This window comes from Nilaparvata lugens, chromosome 3, assembly GCF_014356525.2.
Source record: "Nilaparvata lugens isolate BPH chromosome 3, ASM1435652v1, whole genome shotgun sequence".
NCBI classification, from domain to species: Eukaryota; Metazoa; Arthropoda; class Insecta; order Hemiptera; family Delphacidae; genus Nilaparvata; species Nilaparvata lugens.
Window position 1 is genome coordinate 17,911,933 of NC_052506.1, and position 25,605 is coordinate 17,937,537.

A 25,605-nucleotide genomic window follows, 5' to 3' on the forward strand; every position below is an offset into this window, starting at 1 on the left:
AAGTTTTGAATAATATATATTTGCTTGTTAAATAGAGTGATTATATTCATTTAGACAACTAGACTAGAGCGATGACTACAATAGAAAAATATATGTGGGCTAGATCATTATTTATTAGTTGTGTTTATAAATTAGTTTCATTATAATAACGTTCTAATAGGTGAAATAATTGAAGTGGTATCCTAGGTCAATATGAAAAAGAACTTGGAAGAAAAACTATAAATTGAAATAGATATTTACACTCCAAATCTCCTCAACAGTTTCAACCCAACTCATCTCACTAACACAGTCCCAATACAGTCTCAACACTAACAACTTCATCAACATTTTGTGATGTATTTGGGCGTTCACTTTGCGAGCTTGGAGCACCTGAACCATTGAAAGAAGCAGCAGTTGAACTTGATGAGGAATCTGACTCCTCCCTATGGTAACCGAACTTTATGACTAAATTTTGAACCTCATTTCGAAACATTAATTTGTTCACACCCGTTATACGTTTCAGATGAGGCTTGAGGCTCTCGAAAAATGCCATATCCTCATCATAATATCTTCTCATTTCATTTTCTTTCTTTTGTTTTTTCTCTTTGAGCATTGTCTCTTCTATAGTTTGATCGTGATCATGTCTTTTCTGTTTTCTAAATTCACTAGGATGATGAGTGAAGTCAAGAGCTTCCATTCTGGAACTTCCCACTACTGTATTATTTGACGGTAGTTTATCGCAGTAGTCGTTACAATGATCATTATTTGGCGAGTCAGGATTAACATAGACCTCCTCTAGACTGTATAAATTGGCCCTACTCTTTTTGGTGTGGTGTTCATTCATGACGTTTCCACTCGATGTTTCTGCATTGAATTGGTCTCTTAAAAAATGCAAGCTCGAAAAGAAAGGCCAACTTGATTGATATGAGTCATTGGCTTCTTGGCTTCTTCTGAACGAGGATCTGTAATAGTCACGCAGGGACTTCCACTTCTTTCGTGCTTCTTCAACTGAAAAGAAAAACAAAATCAAAATGTGAATCTACGATGTTAAAATATTCGTATACATCCTAATTTATACACAGAAAGGGGGAGGGATTCCAGCAAGGGTTACTTAATCCAAATTTAAGTACTGTATTTTACTAGTACAGTATTTGGAGCAATTGTGAATTGATAATAAAATGTTCCTTGGTAAGCATTATGTCTTAATATTAGTAAGAATGTTGTTCAATCAGAATTATTCAACAATGGATGAATGGGTTGATATGAGCAATACGTAATTTAGGAAATGCAATTGAGCTAGGGTATCCTTTCATCTTTTGTAAATTCAATTTGAGTAGTAGAAAGACCATTTCATTTTATTTTCAATTTTTAAGATAGGAAACAAATGATCAATGGTCTCATAATTTTTTTCTCAAAGTTTGACAGAATCTGCATAAAAAAAGCATGCTCACAGAAAAAGATTCAATATTACTGAAAATGGCAAAGTATGGTAACTATCTCTATTTTTCTCTTCTGATCTTGTGTGTGTTTTTTTAATAAAATCGTTTATCAAGGATTGTTCTTTCAATAGACAGATAAGACAAGATCAGCAATATATTGTTAGTACCAAATAACATCAAGTCGACTCAGCCAAGTACCTACTGACTCAGAGGGACGAAAACTTATTGTTTTTGAAGGGACGGATTCAAGGAAACAAAGGTTCAAAGAACCCCACACGTCAACCGAAGCTTATTGTGTTCCCAAGTAGTATGTCAGTTAGGCAAACCAATACCTGTATCCTTTACAAGAACCAGGAGTATTTCCCTATGCTAACATCCCAATCATCACCTGGTTGCTTGTCGCAATCCAGTGTGATATATGCTTGGCAGTCTCTTCAGACTGATAAGTCCTCGTGACCTACGTGAATTCCACTCCTGGCTTGAAGGTCCTTCCGCTGAGGAAGGGGAGGCCAAGTTACCTCTAGGGCGCCTGGCCACCGTTGACTCAGCCTCTTGACCCACATTTGTGCCTGGAGTTTACCCATCTCTGGTTTCTTAGGTTTTTATTTTTTAGAAGAAGTATACAACAACCCAGATATTGTAGCTGAAATAAAAGTGAGATGCCTAAGTTGGTTTGGGCAAGTGGGACATATGGATGATTCAAGAACTGTGAAGAAAGTGTTCAGATCCAATCGATGAGAAATTAGATTGAGGGGAAGGCCAAAAATGCGCTGGATTGATGACGTCGAAACTGACTTGAGGCAGATGGGCATCAGAGGATGGAGAAGAAAAGCACAAAATCGAGACTCCCATGTGGGAGGTCAAGACCCTTAATGGGTTGTAGAGCCAAGGAGTAAATAAGTTGCAAAGTCGTCATTGAAAGTTTCCAATGGAACGCTGCGGGTTCTTGACTGAAGACATGATCTTGCTTCATGACTTCTTGGCATGACGGTGAAAATACTCCAGAAACTGAAGTGGAATACCCTTCCATATCCATCCTACAGCCCCTACCACGAACTAAAACGTTAAAACTGAAACTTTCTCAATCCATTGAATAGATTAAAAAATGTGGAAAAATTGCTTTGAGATAAACCTAAAAATACCTTTATACTGCCGTGCTACCAATTTTTCCTTAAACGGTTGGAATAGCATTTAACACCTATCAACCTAAGGATAGTTGTCGGCTCCAATGAAATAGATTCTTGATAAACTGTGAATGGATCTATTGCCTATGAATGAGAAATCCAGTTTTCAGAGCAAATTAACTTATAATCTTCAGATGAATTTATACAAATACACAAAGAAAATATATCTTAAGCCTAATTATTTCTTATAATCTTCAGATGAATTTATACAAATACACAAAGAAAATATATCTTAAGCCTAATTATTTCAGAGTTATTACGAACTAAAATACTTATCTAGTTTACAGTTGAAACACAGTGGCTATTGGCTTGAAAATACAAACAGCTATTTAATAACAAACTAGTACACAATAAACTTGTATAAAACTCAATTTAAAACATTAATAAATTCACTTAAACAGACAATAATTCAGAGCACAAAATTACACACACAACAGCCAGCCATGTTTTCAGAAAAAGAAAAAACAGGAAAAAACCTAAGTTGCAAGTCACGAAGCCAACGCCTCCAACATTACAGACACGTCACCAAAATATTATAACTTACAAGTTTAGAATTCACATTCTACATCTGTTCTCAATAAAACTTTATTTTGAAAATGTTATTTTAAATTTTTATATATATCTCGATTTAAATAAACCATTTATCTAGTAATTTGTTAACCCTGCCTCGGTGACACCATGGAACAATGCAACAAACATTTACGATAATAAATTCTCCGTCAAAAAGTTTGTCCGTCTATTGATGACTCTGACATTTACTATAAAGTTCCATAGATCTCGAATTGAAGATTCGATTCAAATGTGAGAAAAAATGTAATATTACAAATACCCCCCTCTTGACATAAAAAAAATTTTACTGTTTGAAAATAAAAAAAAATTTACATTGACCCTAATGAAAATTGTTGAAATTTAAATTTGAGAACAGTAACAATTTTTTCTAGAAAAACATTACATGTCATCCAAAAATATTGAAAATTATTATAAAAATTCATCAATAGCATTTGTTATATGTTTCCAAACAATATCTCAAGATATAGAATATCAATATTACTTTTGATTTAGCTTTATAATTTAAAGAAAAATATCTCAACAGAAAGTTTAATATGTAAAGAATAGTTTTTTGAAATTGCACATAAATTTAATAGATAGAAAAATTTAATTTTTTATTGCATAAAAAAAATTTTAGTATGTTGAATAAAAAAAATTATTATTATTATTTTTTTTTTTAAATGAATTGATGAATTGTTACATATTTTCACATAAAATTTCAATAAATCAAAAAATGTTCATTTCTTTCACTATTGACGCGGTTGATTTTATTGATGCACATTTTGGAAAACAGTCCGTTAAGGCACTCAGTATGATTTTCAGTTAAGTGTGACTCCAATGTGATGACGTTAAGTGTTGGGCTGATCTGGATGCACGTAGTGTTGGGCTGATACTTGTAGTCGACTGATGCATATCAAACTCGATACAGGTGACATCTCAGTTAGCATTGCCTCATGCTTGTAGTAGATGGCTGCATTCCAAACTCGATACAGGTGACATCTCAGTTAGCATTGCTTCATGTTTGTAGTAGACGGCTGCATTCCAAATTCAATACAGAGTCACATAAATTTTGTATCATATTTGTAATTATACAATGTACATTTCAGGCTTGAAATGACAATGTAATTCGTTTTTTGGAAAAGAGATAGACGCTGCATACAGGATTAATTTAGGTGAGGATTAATTTAGGTAAGGTTTGGTTTTTTGATATTTTCAGCTTTCAAGGTTTAGAGTTCTGCATACAGGAATAATTTAGGAGAGGATTTTTTGAATCAATTCTTTCATGATACTGTGACTGTTCTTCTGAATTCAAAGTTGTGAATGTGAACATGGATGGCAATTACCTCCAGGTAATGCAGTAGTGTTGAAGTTTGAGATACAGAGTCAGCAATAAGCATTGGCATTGCTATTGGCGTATGCTTTGGTGTCGGCTTTGGCATCGGCGTTGATATTGGCATTGGCGCAGGCATTGGCATTGGCGCAGGCATTGGCATTAGCATTGGCGCAGATTTTGGCATTGGCGTAGCTATTGGCATTGGCGCAGGCATTGACATCAGCACAGGCATCGGCGTTGATTTTGGTGTTGGCATCAGCATTGGCGCAGGCATTGGCGTAGCTATTGGCATTGGTGCAGCATTGGCATCAGCACAGGCATCGGCGTTGATTTTGGTGTTGGCATCAGCATTGGCGCAGGCATTGGCATAGCTATTGGCATTGGTGCAGCATTGGCGCAGATTTTGGCATTGGCGCAGGCATTGACGTAGCTATTGGCATTGGCGCAGGCATTGATATCAGCACAGGCATCGGCGTAGATTTTGGCATTTTGGCGTAGTTATTAATGTTGATATTGTTGTAGGTATTAGTGTAGGCATCAGCATTGGCACAGATTTTGGCATCAGCATTGGCGCAGATATTGGCTTCGGCGCAGGCATCGGCATAGATATTGGCGTTGGCATCAGCACAGGCATCGGCGTAGATTTTGGCGTAGTTATTGGTGTTGACATTGGCATAGTTATTGGTGTAGGCCGCAGCGTAGATTTAGGCGTAGTTATTGGTGTTGATATTGGCGTAGTTATTAGTGTAGGCCGCAGCGTAGATTTTGGCGTAGATATTGGCGTAGTTATTAGTGTAGGCCGCAGCGTAGATTTTGGCGTAGATATTGGCGTAGTTATGTCACACTAATTCGAAAATCACCCAAATGTTCTTAACACTCTTCATGGCATTCACTTGTTGCTGATTTCGAGATTCACATGATAACTATTTCAATGTTAATGTCTGTGCTGTACCTGTTACCTTAAAATGCTTATAAACTAAAAAGAAAAACTTGATTAGGCTATCAATACAATCTAATACACATGAAAATTATTTTTAAATATTTATGAAATTGAAATTTGTTAACATCTTATTATACAGTCAGCAATACATAAATTGTGAAATATGGACATATCAATGATAAATTTAAAAAAAATTCATTTTCTTCTATTCACTGTTCAAATATCAAAATTTTAATCCATTCTTCAAAATAGAAATAGAATTTCATAACACCCTGTATCATTATCAAAATTGTAAAAAACATCAGATCATCACAACAAAATTTAATTTCAATACATATTTCAATAATTTCAGACAATTGGTCTTCTATTCACAATCATTTCATAATATATCTGCATTTCATTATCATTTAATACAACATTTCATTTATAGCATTTATAGCAAGTTCATTTCACATTTATGATTTATCATTCAGGGTTTCAAAATTATTTAGTTTTAATTTTTGTTCAAAAATTGTATAAAAAGCAAATTATTTAATATTGTTAATCATCGTTTGTTGGATACTATAGTTTATTTCGACTTTTCAATGTTCTAAACACAAACTACATTTCATGACAAAACTTTACTATCAATCATTAAACAAGAAACCATTCAAAACATCAATAATATTTTGCTTCAAAGGCAAACAATATTCATAAGTAATCTGCATCTATGGCAATCAACATTATTAATCATTATTTTTGCATCTATGGCAATCAACATAAGTAATCAACACAAAAAATATTATCTCATTACTGCCTCTCTAAGTCATAATCTCTGTTATTCCTTCTTTAGGCAATAATGGGTTTCCATCTCAAAAAACAATCACATACCAGCAAAATTCTAATCAACAAACCCCACTAAAAATTCTACATACACTCCAGCATCCATTTCAAACGATAATCAATCATATCAAAATTTATAGAACAAACAAATTTAAAAATTTAAAAAAAAATCAATCACAAAAACTTATTTCAATTAATAATATAACAAAACGTTTTAAATTGAACCATTTATTTTTTAAACTAATTTAAAATTTAAAGACTGTATAATAAGTACAAACATTTCAAGATTATAATACAAAGACGATCAAGATGAATAATGGGTAAATAAGTTCCTTAAAAAATACAAACAAGAGAAAAAGAAAACTGGGTAAATAAATTCCCTAAAACAACACACATTTCAAAATAAGTGATACATGATGAAAAAATATGTCACAAGCAAACAATTATTTACACTACAATGGATAGATTTTAGAAAAGTTAAGTTTTATCAACAATTTAAAGATTAGGAAAATAAGCTACTATTTCAACTTCTAATATTATTTCAGAAAAAAAATACAAATTTAAATGACTATGGACAAGATTGGTTAAGATATGCATCATAGAAGAATTTTACTGAACATTACACAAAGACAGGAAAGAATCGAAAATTGAAAAGATTAAGGGCCAAGAAAAATAGGCTACAGGAAAGAAAAAAGACACAATTATGGACTCTTACCATACACTGTGTAGCGATTATGCTATTCTGAATCCCGGCATAACACAGGATTCCTAATCATTGTGTGTTGGGGAATACCCTTTCATCATGTGATTCACAGTCATCATCTTGTAAATAAGCAACTTGAAACAACCTTTGAATACTAATACATCAATGGAAACTTTGCGTTTTGTTTTCTTCAATAGCATGATTTTATTCATGGGTTCATTTGTTTCAACAAAGCCGTTTTGCCTACAAAAGTTAGTCATGTTCACTTGAGAATGCATAGCATACACCTTTTCAATTCTCAGTTGAAAGTTGAACTCATCAACTTGACTCAAAGCAAGATTCATTTTGTTTACATTATTCCTAACCTCCACAGAAACCTGTCTCATGTAATCATTCATTTTGTTTACAATCTTCCTAACTTTTGATGTAGTAATCTGATCCATAGAAACATTTGATTTGTTTACTGTTTTCCTAACCTCCAATGTAGCAATAGTACTTTCTTGATAGTTGACTTTCAATGAAGACAACTCCCTACCTACTTCTTTACTCAACTCTACTATCTCATTAGGGTTGACTTTTTCAACAACAGTAACTAGGCCTACATTTTCAGAAACTTGAATGAGTTGATCTTGTAACTTAACACTACTATCATCCTGCTTCAATTTGTTTTCATCTTTCAATGTTTCATGTGCATTTTTCAATAGAAGGTTTATACTAACCTGCTCTAGTCTAATGCTAGTACATTCTTGCTTCATATCATCAAACCTAGCATTTTGATTTTTAAACATTTGGTCTAACTTAGCATTTTGCTTATCAAATTTAGCATTTTGCTCATCAAACCTTTGTGTTAAGAATGCTATAAGATTCAGATCATTTTTAATGTTTGCCATTTTGTAATATGCACTGATTCATTAAAACTTGATCTCTCTTGAACCGACCTCCCACTCAGCAACAAACCATTCATAACCTATCAAGATATCTATCCACTAATAATTTCTATAACCAGGGATTTCATGGTGTACCATTTGGGACATATTTATTTTGTAATTCTGTCCCACCACAGGGGTAACATTTGCCGTGCTACCAATTTTTCCTTAAACGGTTGGAATAGCATTTAACACCTATCAACCTAAGGATAGTTGTCGGCTCCAATGAAATAGATTCTTGATAAACTGTGAATGGATCTATTGCCTATGAATGAGAAATCCAGTTTTCAGAGCAAATTAACTTATAATCTTCAGATGAATTTATACAAATACACAAAGAAAATATATCTTAAGCCTAATTATTTCAGAGTTATTACGAACTAAAATACTTATCTAGTTTACAGTTGAAACACAGTGGCTATTGGCTTGAAAATACAAACAGCTATTTAATAACAAACTAGTACACAATAAACTTGTATAAAACTCAATTTAAAACATTAATAAATTCACTTAAACAGACAATAATTCAGAGCACAAAATTACACACACAACAGCCAGCCATGTTTTCAGAAAAAGAAAAAACAGGAAAAAACCTAAGTTGCAAGTCACAAAGCCAACGCCTCCAACATTACAGACACGTCACCAAAATATTATAACTTACAAGTTTAGAATTCACATTCTACATCTGTTCTCAATAAAACTTTATTTTGAAAATGTTATTTTAAATTTTTTATATATATCTCGATTTAAATAAACCATTTATCTAGTAATTTGTTAACCCTGCCTCGGTGACACCATGGAACAATGCAACAAACATTTATGATAATAAATTCTCCGTCAAAAAGTTTGTCCGTCTATTGATGACTCTGACATTTACTATAAAGTTCCATAGATCTCGAATTGAAGATTTGATTCAAATGTGAGAAAAAATGTAATATTACAATACCAAAGATATTCCCAAATTAGTAAATAAAAAGAATAGATAAATAATGTTGTTTTCTGAAAACTATTTCTGAGAAGTAAATATTTACATGTTGTTTTTCCTTGGTGCACTTCTTTACTGGACTTGCCATCGTTTATTGATAAAATTTGTGGTTATTCTTATACACAAAATAGAAGGAGTTCTTATCTGTGCCTTACAGAAGAGACACTTCATTTCACTTTGAGTGCATCAGTACTATACTATTGATATTAAGATATCGATAATATCGAATTTCAATATTGATACTATCAAAAATAAAACTGGAAATATTAAATTAAAAAACGAATAACTCACTAAAAAAGTTGAATAACTAAAACCGAAACTCGATAAATAAAGTAGGCTATACTCGATAGGCCTACTATTGATTCAAGTATATTAAGTTATTACTGGTAAATCACAAATTTGAGTTTACACTCAAATTAAAGTCCAGCCAGTATTAGCTACCTAGCATAGTTTCAGGAAAATTTTATCAAGGTTAAAAGTGAACTCCACAAATTAAATGGAACTGACAAAGTCTCTGACAAATTCCACAACATCTCAGTGTCTAGTGCTCTATCAAGTTTAAGAATGACGACGAGCATAAGAGCATTAATATCAATTTCAAGTTTATGGAAGCATTTCCAATAATTAAAATCAAGGAAGGCAACAATAAGCCGCAATTTTCTATTCTCAGTTGAAAAATAAATGTTTTACATTTCAATTCAAGGAGAACGACAAAATTGATCATTGCTTAAGCAGTACTGTTACTCAATTTAGGGGTTTAAAGCTTATTAATAAAACATTATCTTACCTGAAATGTTGTTTTCTTCACTTATATCTGTCCAAAGACTAATAAGAATGTAGCGATTCTGATGTTCAGGCAATTGCTGGTCCCAGACAGGTCGTCGTTTGCGAACTGACGAAATAAACAATTCCGTGTCCATCTCAGCGATTGTATTTGGTTTGACCATGTTTGACAAGGACCTGCAAAAACACAAATATTACGGTATATAGTTACCATGATGTGTGTATAATATATGATTTGTTTTATGGATCCATGCTTGAAATGAAGAGTTTTATCCACTCAACTTTGTGATTGTAAACGAATCAATTCCAAATATAGCACTTATATATAGCTCTTTCAAGGTGGGTGTACCTCTTGAACTGGCCGATGAACTGATGCATCCCAATCTATGGCCACAAGGATGTGTTGTAGGTAAATATAGAGCACCAGAAACAACACTGTGTCAGAAAACAGTTTTTTACAACCAAGTCAAGAACGGCAATTACTGACTTGAATTTAAAATCAGTACCTGACAAAACTGTGCAAGCTGTTAGGAAATGTTTGTGTATATTATTAGTGTGAATGTACAATCGCTCCGTAATAAAATACATAAACTGGAGATTATTTTAAGTGAAACACCAGCTAATGTAATTTGTGTTAACGAGCACTGGCTCCTAGAGGATGAGATTTCTTTATATGTTCCTGAAGATTTTGTATTAGATAGTTGCTACTGCAGACAGTCACCGTATGGAGGCTCTGCAATATACGTGGCTAAAAGTATGCTGTTTGAACAGCTAGATGTTGAAAAGTACTGCATTGAAGCTGCTTTTGAAGTTTCAGCTATCAAGATATCTAAATCTACGGTGCTAATATTATGTATATTATATATTATTATTACCTCCTGGTTCTAATTTTAACCAGTTCATTTTAAATCTTGAAATTTTTTTATCTGATTTGACAAACGGACCTAAACATTTTAAACATATAGTTATTACAGGAGACCTAAATGTGAATATCTTAAAAGAAAATGCTAGTGCTGGTATTGAATTGTTAAATCTACTAAGATCATTTGACATTTACTGTGTCATAAATGTCCTACCAGATTCAATTCTTGTCTTGACATTGTAGCATCAAATATTTCAACCGACAGTGTGGAGCTAAAGTTTCTAGAACAGGACATAATCTCTGATCATGCAGGTATTTGGTCTACTTTCTATTTCGATCCTGCATCAGAGGTTGAAAATGATGACGCATGTAGTGAAACATACATTAAGAAGAGTTTAATTACTCAAGATAATTTAAACTATTTCAGACAGTTATTGACTACCGCAGACTGGTCTGATATTTATACCAAAGATGTAAATAGTGTTGTTCGGAACTTCTTATATATTTTTACAAAGTATTTCAATGTTAGCTGTCTATAAATAAATGTTAGAAATATAAATGGTAAGAAGAAAGCATCTGTGATAAACTGGTTTACTCCTGAACTTGATAGTATGCGTAAACTACTTCTTGTGATATATAACAAATGGAAGAGCTCTAATAGCCTTGAGTAGAAAATTATGTTCAAGAATTTAAAGATAAAATACAAGCAAGAGATCTCTAGGGCAAAACTTGTAGCTAATGATAAATTTATAGCTGAAGCTAAAAATCAATGCAAGGCAGCCTGGCAAATTGTCAAAAATGAAGGTAATCTGGTAAATTCAACAAATCAGGTCATTCCAATCTCTCCTGAGCAGTTTAATAATTTTTTTGTTAATGTGTCATGTGCTACTGGTAATATTCAAACAAATAGTAATAGTACAAATGATGTAGATTTCTCTGATCTTTTAAATAGTATAGTATCAATATAGTAATCTGAATAGCCAAAATTTCAAATTTAAGAAGGTTGATGAAACAATCATTAGTCTTATTATAAATAGAATGAGTCACTCAAAATCTGAGGATGTGTATTGTATGTCAAATTATTTGTTGAAAAATGTAGTTGATGTTTTTATATCTGAACTGACTTATACTGTATTGTATATTATATACTGATTGGAGGAGTTTTTCCTAATTTTTTAAAAGTTACCAAAGTTACACTTGTTTATAAGAAGGGGGATCCTAATGAACCCCAGAACTATAGACCAATTGCAATTGTACCTACACTAAGTAAAGTCATTGAGACATGTATTGTAATTCAACTTAATGAATATTTTGTGAACAACCAGCTGTTCTATCCTTCTCTGTATGGCTTTAGACCGAATCATAGTACTATTGATGCAATTGAAAAACTTTTTGAATGTTTTTGAACTCAAGCAACCAGTTGGATCTTTACTATTGGACTTAAGCAAGGCATTCGACTGTGTCTCTCACTCTATACTCTGCAAAAAACTTGAAAAGTATGGTATTATAGATGAGGAGCTCATGCTGATCAATAGTTATTTGATAAATAGAAAACAAATGGTTAGCTTGAATAGCACAAACTCAAATTTCCTTGATGTAACTGTGGGGGTTCCTCAAGGATCAGTCCTTAGCCCTTTTCTGTTTCTAGTCTTTGTAAATGATTTTAGTAATGTAAGTACTGGTAATCCGAATCTGAATGATGTTTTTAAGCCTGTAAATTTACTAGGAATGTACTTGGATAGTAAACTCAGCTGGGAGTATCACCTAGTGAATTTATGTAAAAAGCTTTCTAGAGTAACATTTCTCTTACGAAGACTGAAATATTGTGCAAACCTTGATGTAATTAAAATGATATACTTTGGTCTCTTCCATTCACACTTGATTTATGGAGTATAAAACTGTGGGGCAACTCATCTCATCTTCAAAAAAAAAAAAAAAAAAAAAAAAAAAACATTTATATGACAAAGAAAGCACTTATTAGAGTTATATTTGGTATGAAATACAATGAATCTTGTAGAGGAATTTTGTTGAACACGAAATTATGACCTTGCCTTGTCTGTATATATATATTATAATTTAATCTCCATAGAGAAAAGTCTAATTTTCATAAAAATTTCTATACATTCACATTAAACTAGACATAGGGATGATATAACTAGACCTCTACAGTTAGATTGACTAAAATTCTAAAAAGTAATAAGTACCTACAAATTCGCATGTTTAATTTACTACCAGATAATGTTAAGCAGTTACCATTGAAAACGTTTGTATTGCTGTTGATAAATGGCTCAAGTCTGAAGCTTTCTATTCTGTTGATGAGTACCTGGAATATTTCAATGTATATGTGTAAATTTGTTCGTTTCTAAAGTCCACCTGTGTATTTATAAATTTGTTCGTTTTTATAGTCCAAATTGTGATATTTTACTTATTATTGACGAGCCTATTGCTTACATTTTTGTAATGTTGTTTTATGGCCAATAAAATTCTAGAACTTCACTTATTGAGAGCCCCCTATGGATTGGGGGAGCTTTGAGTCGATCATCGTATTCAAGAATGTGTTGAAAACCAGATTCACCCACCACAGTATCCATGCTTGTCAAATGGGGCGACTAAAATGGACCTCAAGGCAACTCCAGAAGTTGGGAGATGGGAGGTCAGGGACGGCAGACAACGGTCCGCTGTGCCCTAGGGAGATGGGAGGTCAGGGACGTACGGCAGCCAACGGGCCGCTGTACCAGGGCAGGAGGTCGGGGACGTACGGCAGCCAACGGGCCGCTGTACCAGGAGCAGGAAGGTGTGAGCGGAATGCTGTGGTCTGGGGCTCGTCCGGCGTTTAAATACTCCCGCAAAGTGGAGGGGATGGAGTTGTGCCGCCGTCAGAGGCGGTGGAAATCGTCCCGATGCGCGGAAGATGATGCGCCATCAGTACCTTCCTTATCTCCGCGGCCGGCTAGCTTTGCTGATAGCCGAGCGTCTTTCTTCAATATTATTATTTATTTAGCATTATTTTCCCGTCACAATTTTACTTTGTGACACCCCACTCCTACTTGGGGGGGGGGGGTCGGAGCCCTCTATGGCACCACCTTAAAAGGTGTGAGCCATCTAGGCATCACCTTAAGAGGTGTACACCTCCCAGGCATCACCTTTAGAGGCGTATGCCACTCAGGCATCACCTTAAGAGGTGTATGCCGCTCAGGCATCACCTTTAGAGGTGTATGCCACTGCCTATGGGCATCATCTATGCCTGATCTACGGGCACATATTTACGTCGTCCATCCGGTAATTGGATCTTTATACGTGGCTTGCCAGCCCGTTTGCGCTTACCAGGTGTCGAGACTCAGCTACAGAACACTGGATCCTTCCTCCTTGAGGGACCTGGTGTGGGTTCCTGGGGCGGTGGGACTACTTCATTGGTAGTTGAAGACTGCGTTTGCTCTTCCACATCCATTTCAGTTGAGGAGGGTATTGACTCCTCCACATCCATGACAGTAGGGGGTGGTATTGACTCTTCCACTTCCCTCTCGGATTCACCACTTGTGTTGGTGGCTGGGGCATGAATCGTGGCCTGGCGTTCAGAGTCAGTCATCTCATTCCTGTGATCCATCACTATGTTGCCCCAGGATGTTTGCCTTGGAACATATGACAACTCTGCTTTGCTATCAATCAAGGCATTGGGTTCGACTCTGTTCAAACCATCCTGCTTGAATGTCCTTCTGTCGCGATCCTTGTTGTCCTGAGATTCGGATTGTACAGCTGATATTGTTGGGACTTTTGTTGTCCTACTCCCCGATAAGGGTGATCGCAACATAATTGGCTGTCTTGAAGGATTCAATTGGGGAGGATCCCACTCCACCTCTCTTGTGAATGTGTGAATATTCACTCTGTTTTTACGCATAAATTCCATGCCTAATAGCAGATCTTGTTCAAGTCCTTCCATTATAGATGCCACTAGTGGAACTGTGATTTGTTCTATGGTCACATTAGTAGTCACTTTCCCATTTAACGGGGTTGACCGTCCATCAGCTAATATCGCGCGGTGACGTGCTGGTTCTTTCCGTATCATCCCTATTTTCCGGATGACTTCATAGACCTCGTTGCTCATATAATTAGCTTCAGCACCCGTATCTAGCAAGGCCTGACACTTTTTACCGCCGATTATTACGGCAATGAATAGTCTGTTGTCCCTTGATGACTCTTCAATCACAGGAATCCTTTGTGCCGTTCGCATCACTGCTGTCTTGTTTGGAATCTTATTCTCCTTTTGCTCATCACAGGCACATTCCAGTGCTCTCTTTCCGCACCTTTTACATGGCAGGATTTCGGGACAGTTTGATCTCCAGTGCCCCGGTCTCTTGTATTGCCCACACATGGGTTCAGACTCACTAAGAGATGGTCTGTTACTAGTAGGGGTTAAAACTGTCTCAACCTTGAGCCTTGTAATCTTTTTCGTGTCCTCAATCATGTGAACTCTCGAATTCTGTCTATTCTGTTTCTCCTCTGCTTTTATTTGTTCATACTCCCTTGCGAATTTTTCCAATTCGTTGATATTATGAACGTCTGATTGCCGAATATACAATTTGTACCGTGGGAGGAGATTCTTATACACTCTCTGTAATTTATTCTCGTCTGTAAAACCTCCTCGACGCCTCATGAGTGTCAGTACATCTTCGAGAAATTTGTCAAACGATTCACCTTCCTTTTGCTTCCTTGCCTGAATTAGATTCTCGAGGTCCTCCTCATAGGTAAGTGGGTAGTAGCGTGATCTGAAATCTGTCACAAAATTGTCCCATGATTTCCACTGGTCACGACGATTACGCATCCATAGGGTAGCTTTACCAACTAGTAATTCAGGTAGCGCGACTAGTAGTTGGTTGCCAGTGAGCCCATAAGCTTGTTGTAGCTCGTCTAGCCTTTCTAAGAAGCTGGGAGCATCTGACTGGCCGTCGAATGACAGTCTCCAGCTTCTTACTTTGTCACATACAACGCCTGGGTCCATGAGTGGGGTTTGTGTTACTGTTGGTTCTGAACTCAGCTTGGGCACCTGTCGCTGAGTGGTTCTTACTTCGTTGCCTCGTGCCCCAAGTGCGGGCGCCAATCTATCACGATGACGGCAGACAACGGTCCGCTGTGCCCTGGGGAAAAGGAAGAATAGGAGGTCAGGGACGGCAGACAACGGTCCGCTGTGCCCTAGGAAGATGGGAGGTCAGGGACGGCAGACAACGGTCCGCTGTGCCCTAGGGAGATGGGAGGTCAGGGACGGCAGACAACGGTCCGCTGTGCCCTGGGGAAAAGGAAGAATAGGAGGTCAGGGACGGCAGACAACGGTCCGCTGTGCCCTAGGGAGATGGGAGGTCAGGGACGGCAGACAACGGTCCGCTGTGCCCTGGGGAAAAGGAAGAATAGGAGGTCAGGGACGGCAGACAACGGTCCGCTGTGCCCTAGGGAGATGGGAGGTCAGGGACGGCAGACAACGGTCCGCTGTGCCCTAGGGAGATGGGAGGTCAGGGACGGCAGACAACGGTCCGCTGTGCCCTAGGGAGATGGGAGGTCAGGGACGGCAGACAACGGTCCGCTGTGCCCTAGGGAGATGGGAGGTCAGGGACGTACGGCAGCCAACGGGCCGCTGTACCAGGGCAGGAGGTCGGGGACGTACGGCAGCCAACGGGCCGCTGTACCAGGAGCAGGAAGGTTGTGAGCGGAATGCTGTGGTCTGGGGCTCGTCCGGCGTTTAAATACTCCCGCAAAGTGGAGGGGATGGAGTTGTGCCGCCGTCAGAGGCGGTGGAAATCGTCCCGATGCGCGGAAGATGATGCGCCATCAGTACCTTCCTTATCTCCGCGGCCGGCTAGCTTTGCTGATAGCCGAGCGTCTTTCTTCAATATTATTATTTATTTAGCATTATTTTCCCGTCACAATTTTACTTTGTGACAGTAAGTACTGGTAATCCGAATCTGAATGATGTTTTTAAGCCTGTAAATTTACTAGGAATGTACTTGGATAGTAAACTCAGCTGGGAGTATCACCTAGTGAATTTATGTAAAAAGCTTTCTAGAGTAACATTTCTCTTACGAAGACTGAAATATTGTGTAAACCTTGATGTAATTAAAATGATATACTTTGGTCTCTTCCATTCACACTTGATTTATGGAGTATAAAACTGTGGGGCAACTCATCTCATCTTCAAAAAAAAAAAAAAAAAAAAAAAAAAAACATTTATATGACAAAAGAAAGCACTTATTAGAGTTATATTTGGTATGAAATACAATGAATCTTGTAGAGGAATTTTGTTGAACACGAAATTATGACCTTGCCTTGTCTGTATATATATATTATAATTTAATCTCCATAGAGAAAAGTCTAATTTTCATAAAAATATTTCTATACATTCACATTAAACTAGACATAGGGATGATATAACTAGACCTCTACAGTTAGATTGACTAAAATTCTAAAAAGTAATAAGTACCTACAAATTCGCATGTTTAATTTACTACCAGATAATGTTAAGCAGTTACCATTGAAAACGTTTTGTATTGCTGTTGATAAATGGCTCAAGTCTGAAGCTTTCTATTCTGTTGATGAGTACCTGGAATATTTCAATGTATATGTGTAAATTTGTTCGTTTCTAAAGTCCAACTTGTGTATTTATAAATTTGTTCGTTTTTATAGTCCAAATTGTGATATTTTACTTATTATTGACGAAGCCTATTGCTTACATTTTTGTAATGTTGTTTTATGGCCAATAAAATTCTAGAACTTCACTTATTGAGAGCCCCCTATGGATTGGGGGAGCTTTGAGTCGATCATCGTATTCAAGAATGTGTTGAAAACCAGAATTCACCCACCACAGTATCCATGCTTGTCAAATGGGGCGACTAAAATGGACCTCAAGGCAACTCCAGAAGTTGCCTTGCCTTCAAACCCACGGGATCTGCCCCATCAGGGCAGTTTCGGAGGGGCAAAAAGAAAAACCCAAGAGATCAGAGATGGGTGAAACTCCAGGCACAAATGTGGGTCAAAAGGCTGAGTCGAGGGTCCTAGAGGCAGTTTGGCGTCCCCTCTCACAGCGGAAGGACCTACAAAAAGGCCAGGAGTGGAACTCACGTAGGTCACGAGTTTGGGGGGAGAGGCCAAAACTCACCACTGCTCAAAGAAGGGTGGCCATTTAGGCAAAACTTCTTGGGAGAGGTGAGGCTTTTGACCCTGCAAATTTTTGGAGGGGCAAAACGAAAAAACTCAAGAGACCAGTGATGGGTGAAAAACCAGGCACAAATGTGGGTCAAAAGGCTGAGTCAAGGGTGACCGGGCGCCCTAGAGGCAACTTGGCCGCCCCTTCCTCAGCGGAAGGACCTACAACGAAGGCCAGGAGTGAAACTCACGTAGGTCACGAGGACTAATCAGTATGAATAGACTGCCAAGCATATCACACTGGATTGCGACAAGGATTGCAACCAGGTGATGGAATGTTAGTATAGGGAAAAACTCCTGGTTCTTGTAAAGGACATAAGTATTGGTATGCCTAACTATAATATACTACTTGGGAACACAATAAGCTTCGGTTGACGTGTGGGGTTCTTTGAACCTTGGATCCTTGAATCCGTCCCTTCAAAAACAATAATAAATAAAACTTATTGAGATCTTGAGCGAGGTTTACACCAGAGTTTTCAACTATAAGATTTTAAAGAATTCCGGCGATTTGTTGCAAATGTCTTAAAAAACACAGTATCATTCAACTTTTTTTCTACAGAAAAATTTGAATAATTTTTTTGAAGAAAACTTTTTGTGAACATTCACAAATCTGGTGTTAAAGTAGCCAAGTTGAAAATTTTACATTTTTTCAATCCGCTGTATAATTTTCCATTTGTCTAATTAGTCTCAGGCTGAAGTAGAAACAAAATTACACCCAGAGGGGTTCTACGTTATTCATAATATGGTGACAATAAGAGGTTATGGTTGATTGAAAATTCTTAACTAAAATTTCCATGATTTGAATATAGCAATTGGTCTTATCTTGTGTATTGGAGGGTTAAATTACACTCAAGAATGAATTTCCTATTTTTCAACGTATCTATGTTACATGTTTTTTAACCGACTTAACGAGCTAAGAAGAATGATCTATATATAGTACGAAAGAGGAAACGACCATTATTTTTCAAGCTATGACAAGTGTTAAAGATTTTGGCCCTCGAAATACCTATCCTTATATATATGCCCTTCTCCACTAGGAAATACTGAATTCAAGTGCACCAAACGGCTGATTTTGATAAAGCATGGTTTTAGGAATCTATATACTTATAAGACATACCTATAGGACAAATAAGTTAGTGATGATGACTGGCATAGTTGGCAGTTCTCTCGGAGGTTTCTCCGCTCCTATTGAAAGGGTCGTCACTGCTAATGGTGTGAAGTAGGTCACAGGCGATATTAGTGAGTTGTGGTGTACTCCACGGCTCTGTACTGGAGCCCCTGTTGTTCCTACCCTAGTGAAAGAGATCCATAGAAATCGATAGAAAAACTCTATTGATATCAATAGGTGCTGATGGATATCAATAGGTGCTCATTTGAGTGACTATTCACTCTTTTCTAGAAAAGAGGCTTAAGAGCTAGCATACAATATTAGTTGTACCAAGAACTGCTGCTTTCTGCATCATTCTCATATATTTGTTATTATTACTTTTATTATTATTATTATATTATACTAACAATGCTTTTCATTCTCTTCAGGAGGCTAAGGCTGTTAAACAATTGAAAAAAGAGGCAATGAATTCAACACAAAAGAACTTTTGAATTTAACAACACAGACCAAGAGGAAAAGTTTCAAAAGAAGCCTGTTTTTAAAAAGTGATGATGATGTTGTCTGCGAGAGTGATTATGAAGCATCGCTGGCAGACAACAGCAACGATGAAGTTGTGCCAAAAAAGTATATAATCCTAAAAAAACATGAAGACCTAAAAAGGAAAGAAGAAGACCGATATAAGTCGTTGAGTTCTAAATACAGAAAAGTTAAGGATCTGTTGGAAAAAGTAACTGAGCTTAATATAATACTTCAAACCAAACTTTTAAAACCTACTACTCTAACCAAATTAGAAACAAATATTGATGTAAGTGATCAAACACCAAAAATTCCTGCTTCGAATGGTGAAAGCATTTTCTTGAGTACAAGGACGACTCAGAGAGAATAGAATATAACCATAGAGTGGCCTTGCCAATACCGGTTCTACAGCGGACTAGTGAGACCAGAGAGAATAGAATAGACTAGAGCGGCCTTGCAGTAGCGCGGAGTGAGACAATACCCCCCAACTCCTTATGTACCTTCCTCGCCCGGCTGGTCTGGTAATCCTATGTTGCACGGGCTTCGTAAATAATTCATAACTCAAGTTCAAATCATCATATTAAAATTAAATTGACTTCTATGGCTTTGTCAAATCATGCTCTACAAGTAATGTGATATACTATTTCATTGTAACTATAATATTTTCTAACTTATTGTTTACAAATCAAAATCGTGTATAGTATTTGGTGATTGCGTGCATCTCTATTCTCTTCAATGAATTTTTATGTTAGCTTTCGATGGAAAAAGTATTGGATGTACAGTAGTTTATAGTACTAGTTGAGATCTCCAATTCTATGTATGTCTACCATTAATTTTATGATCAAAGAACAGCAGATTAATGCGTTGAAGATCGGAAGTAATAATTAGCCAAGCATGAAGGCTATTAAAAGGCTTTTGCCCTGTGTAAACATTCCAATATCAGTTGAATAGTGTTTGCAAATAAACCATTATTCTATACTCTCTCACTTCATGTAAACATCACGTATTCATAGAAACGTTCTCATTAATAAAACTGCCAATGTCGACATTTTTTCTATATTTATTATTTCTCCAGACGAGAAACTCTGTGCAATTTTCGGTTGAAATCAGCTAGTCTGATTTCAGTTGTCGATAAGCTTCCGTTCAAGCTTCGTGTACATGTACTTCTATCGTTCAAAGTAACTTGTTCGAGACAAGTGAAACATTACTGTTTCTTACCGTGAACATTGCCGTTTCTAAACGTGCCGGTTTTTTCGTTACGAGACGTTTTGACAGTGAATATGAGTTGATAGTGGATAAAATATGAATTATGAGATTATGTCAGTGAATGTGAGTGAGTGAGTCTTACATCAGAATGGGCAAAGTGGGTGATATGTGTGTTGCATATGGTTGTAATAATCTATTTAAAAAGGCAGATGAAAAAGGAAAACGAATTTCTTTACACAGTTTCCCAAACGATCCAGAGAAGAAGAATAAATGGATACATGCTATAAGGAGAAAGGACTGGACACCTTCAGTTCATAGTCGTATTTGCAGTGAACATTTCAGAGATAGTGATTTTAATAACGATTCCCCTTTTCGGCGTTATTTGGAAAAAGATGCTATTCCATCTATTTTTCCCACAATTCCAAAACTTTTGCAGCCTACACCGTCAACTTCAGGTACACGACGCGTTTTAAAGCGCACTCTCTCACCGATACCATCACCAATACCGGAAAAAATACCGAAACCTGAATTGGAATTAACTGAAGAGCAGCTTGCAAAAACAAGTCAGAAACTAATTGAAACTAGAAAAAAATTGAAGAATATGAAAGCAAAAAATAAAAGACTGAAATCGAAAGTGGCGAACTTGAAAACTATCATCAAAGCATTGGAGGAAAAATGAATTCAATGAATTCTATTAATTAATTCTCATTTCAAACCATAAATTCTGTCACAAAAGGTTATTGAAGAAAATAAAAATGCACGCGAATATCAAATAATATTATAATGTTTAGATTTGTCAACAAATAACGTAGAAATCATGATAATTACGATGAAAAAATCACGATGATAGTCACAATCCTCGTAGAGTATGATTACACAAAGCCATCGACTTCAATTTTATTTCAATATTCTGATTTGAACTTGAGTTATGGATGATTTACGAAGCCTATTAAAAGCCTTTATGCTTGGCTAATTATTATTTCCGATCTTCAACGCATTAATCTGCTGTTCTTCTATTAAAAATTTAATGGTATCATAAAGAAAATTAAAGATCTTAACTAGTACTATAAACTTTATCCAATACTTCTTCCATTAAAAGCTATCATGAGAATTCATTGAAGAGAATAAAGATGCGCGCAATCACCAAATACTATACACGATTTTGATTTGTAAACAATAACTTAGAAAATATTATAGTTACAATGAAATAGTATATCACATTACTTGTAGAGCATGATTTGACAAAGCCATAGAAGTCAATTTAATTTTAATATGATGATTTGAACTTGAGTTATGAATCATTTACGAAGCCCGTGCAACATAGGGTTACCAGACCAGCCGGGCGAGGAAGGTCCATAAGGAGTTGGGGGGTTTGTCTCACTAGTCCGCTGTAGAACCGGTATTGGCAAGGCCACTCTATGGTTATATTCTATTCTCTCTGAGTGAGACAAACCCCCCAACTCCTTATGGAACTTCCTGGAGATCTCAACTAGTACTATAAACTACTGTACATCCAATACTTTTTCCATCGAAAGCTAACATAAAAATTCATTGAAGAGAATAGAGATGCACGCAATCACCAAATACTATACACGATTTTGATTTGTAAACAATAAGTTAGAAAATATTATAGTTACAATGAAATAGTATATCACATTACTTGTAGAGCATGATTTGACAAAGCCATAGAAGTCAATTTAATTTTAATATGATGATTTGAACTTGAGTTATGAATTATTTACGAAGCCCGTGCAACATAGGATTACCAGACCAGCCGGGCGAGGAAGGTACATAAGGAGTTGGGGGGTATTGTCTCACTCCGCGCTACTGCAAGGCCGCTCTAGTCTATTCTATTCTCTCTGGGACGACTTTACCCAAAGGAAGCTCAAGCCCACATTCGCCACCATATATATATTCGACTATCTGTGTACATTTCCAGAAATGGATCTGACAAAAGTTACTCAAATGGAGGAATCTTTTACTGTGAATATAATAGACTAATTCATTTGTTATTCTGCTCTTTTAGGTACCGTATCTTACAAGCCAAAGACATACCGGTACATGTATTTGTTAATTATATGATTGTAAGCTAACATTTTTTTGGTTATTAAGAGATAGCCCATCCATGCACGTTTTGGAGAAAGCAGTGTATAAACTTCTTCTCAACTTACTTATGTATTATAAGGAATAAACCATTATTTTAGTCTTTTTATTCACCAGACATCAAAAATAACTAATATATTTCGGAAGAACATCCAGTATAGAACCCCTCTAATCCGTTACCTTACGGAATGCAAAGTTTGATTAGCTGAATATAATATTCTTACCACCACATAATTATATTCAGTTATCAATTAGTTCTCTGCTTTAAATTATTAACTTTCCATTGCAATATTTTTCCTGTTCACATGCCTAAGCTCTAAATTGCTTTCAGTAGGCCTATCTAATAAATCAGGAATCTATAGGTTACATTAATATCAGTTTCAGTCCTATAAAGCCAGATTACTACTAGTTTCAGGTTGTTAAAGTCCCACTATAAAATTGTAGTAAGGCATTTATTAATTAGATTAGTACATGGTTCTTATCAAGACTCTCTCAAACCCAGACGTAGAGGAACTTTAATCCAACATAAATATATTATTAGTGAATAGACTATTCACCAAAAAGCAGAGACACCCTTTTAACTTACATTAATCCTAGCAGAGGATAAAGATATAGGACCATATTATTTATTGAACGAGCGTTAATACAATTTTTACAACATTATACAATTTTTAACTTTTAATACATTTTAATTTGATTGAGGTTAAGAAGTGGAACTATGTAGCACAGGAGACACACACTGCAACTGCTAGAGAAGATAACTGAATGCTGAACTATGATTTGATCCGAATATTAAAATTTCATAATGAATAGGCCTGTATAAATACTCAAAACTTGTCACCTCTTTTTTGACCATGTTTTTCTTAAAATGATTTTTTTCATATTTCTATGATTAAAAAATATATATGTTACTGTTTCAGGTTGCGGACACAATACCACAGGATAAACTGATCCTTGCAAGAAATGTGAAAAGTGGGAAAGCTGGTGACTCCCAATTCACCAAAAACTTATGCTCATTGTTGTGGGACCCAGAAGTCCTCGAAAAAAGGAGTGAAACTAGACGAAAATCGAACGTCCACAAGGACTCAGAGGGGAAAACAATGTTGACTCCTCACAAAATGGATAGTTTAAGAAGTAAGTGTTATTTAGTCACATAGTTAGAGACACTCTTTTAACTTACATTAATCCTAGCAGAGGATAAAGATATAGGACCATATTTATTGAACGAGCGTTAACAAGTTATCACTTTCAACATACTAGAGGTCAAAGTCGTTTTCTGTTTGTTTTTATGTTCTACAATCACTTTTTTGAGAATTGATCAGTCAGCTTCAAATTTTGAACACATATTCTTCAAACGTTTTTACAGGTCAAGTTCGTTGGACACTAAAATTGATTCATTCCTTCGTCCTCTTCAAGGCGATATACAAATAACATTGAATGTGCATAAGAAGAACATTTATTTTGATTTATCATTTAGTCAGCTGAAATTAAATTTCATGTTATTTCTATGATCATTTCATTCATTTAAAAAAAGTAATGCTATTCAGATACAATGCTAAAGTCGCTGTCTATCTGTGGGTTTGCTTGTTTGTGAGAATGATGGAAACAACTCAATATTTTTCTTTTCCAAGGATAATTGAATAGGTTTCATTAGGAATCCTATTTGAATTGAAAGAACCCTTTGTAATTACATTTTGTGCAAGTGCATTTATAATTTCTAGATTATTCTGTTTATTCACTTGCTCTTTTTGTGTATTTATCATCATAATATTTCTCTGTGAGGAAATTGAATCTTTTATTCTTAGAGGAATTGCATTATGTACTATGATGAATTTTTTGTACTATGGTGCATTTATCTTTCAATGCATGTACCTACTATTGATATTATCTGTTTTTTTAAACATACACAAGTTTACTATCTTATGAGAAAGTTTTGAAATTAACTTTTAAAACAATTTCTTAATATTGCAAAAGTGTTCTGTGCATGCTCATATATACATTCATACAGTACTGTCTTTCTACTGTTGGGCTACATTTGAATATAGAAAAAATATAAATCTGAGTACCCTTTTTAAATTATTTCGTTAAAACATGTTTCGGCTACTAATGCATTAGTATTTATTCATTTTCCAATCACTTGAAAATGGCATTAGTAGCCAAAACATGTCTTGAAGAAATAATTTAAAAAGGTTACTCAGATTTATATTCTTATTTATATTCATACAGTATGTATGTGATTATGTATGGAAACTTTCTTCCTTTCTATTTTTCTGTGAGAGTTTTTATCATTAGCAAAATTTCTCAAAAACATTTTCTATAGGTTTTTATAAAATATTTCTCAGAAGAGCTTACGCTGTAGATTTTAAAATCAGAATGATATAGCGAGTTCTTCAGCCCAGGGGGCTCACTAGTAAACGTACTTATGGTTGTACACTACCTGGTAGCAGAGAAGTTGATTGGGATGCAGCGAATGTAACGAGGAGCACGGCGTCGACAAGAGTGACCCTCTCACGGTCATAGCTGAGGCATCAACTTTCTAAAAGCCACTCAAGGCTACATTACACGGATCTTTTTTGCAAGCCTGGTGGGAATGAACTTTTAATAATGAGCTCACAGAGAAAGATCAGAGAGAACATTCTTACCGACTATTGTTTCGCCTAATGTGTAGTATCACTTATACCGGTAGAAAGCGCTTGTATACGCAAATGACGATTTCTGTCTGAGCTTGATTAGTATTGTTGTAGGGGGACGTAGTTGGGAGTCATTGGCATCCTACACTTCCCTCTCCAACAAACCAGTTCACACCACTCTCTCCCCCCAACAAAACAACTGCTGACAGGATTTATGGCTTGAGGCATGCAAGCATGTCATTGTTTTGCTAATAATACATAGACTAGACATTCATTTTTCTTATTCTAATCACTTGCTACTCTCAACTCTCCAGATCGCATGAATGCTGCGTCTCCAGTGACAAAGAGG

General features: G+C 35.9%; 1 protein-coding gene across 4 annotated transcripts; it reads right to left on the reverse strand.

The window, feature by feature from the left end:
- On the reverse strand, positions 1-25,367 carry LOC111049321. Of its 4 annotated transcripts, XM_039423146.1 has the most exons (4): positions 25,064-25,367; positions 18,811-18,985; positions 9,648-9,820; positions 1-987 (listed from the first exon to the last, which is right to left on the reverse strand). In XM_039423146.1, exons 3-4 carry the CDS (start codon positions 9,805-9,807, stop codon positions 281-283), a joined length of 867 nt encoding a protein of 288 aa, XP_039279080.1. In that variant the 5' UTR covers positions 9,808-9,820; positions 18,811-18,985; positions 25,064-25,367; the 3' UTR covers positions 1-280. The 4 variants fall into 4 exon arrangements, with proteins under 4 accessions (XP_039279080.1, XP_039279081.1, XP_039279082.1 ...); XM_039423147.1 differs by lacking the exon at positions 18,811-18,985; XM_039423148.1 differs by lacking the exons at positions 18,811-18,985; positions 25,064-25,367 and adding an exon at positions 12,759-12,860.
- Between the last annotated feature and the right edge of the window lie 238 nt (positions 25,368-25,605).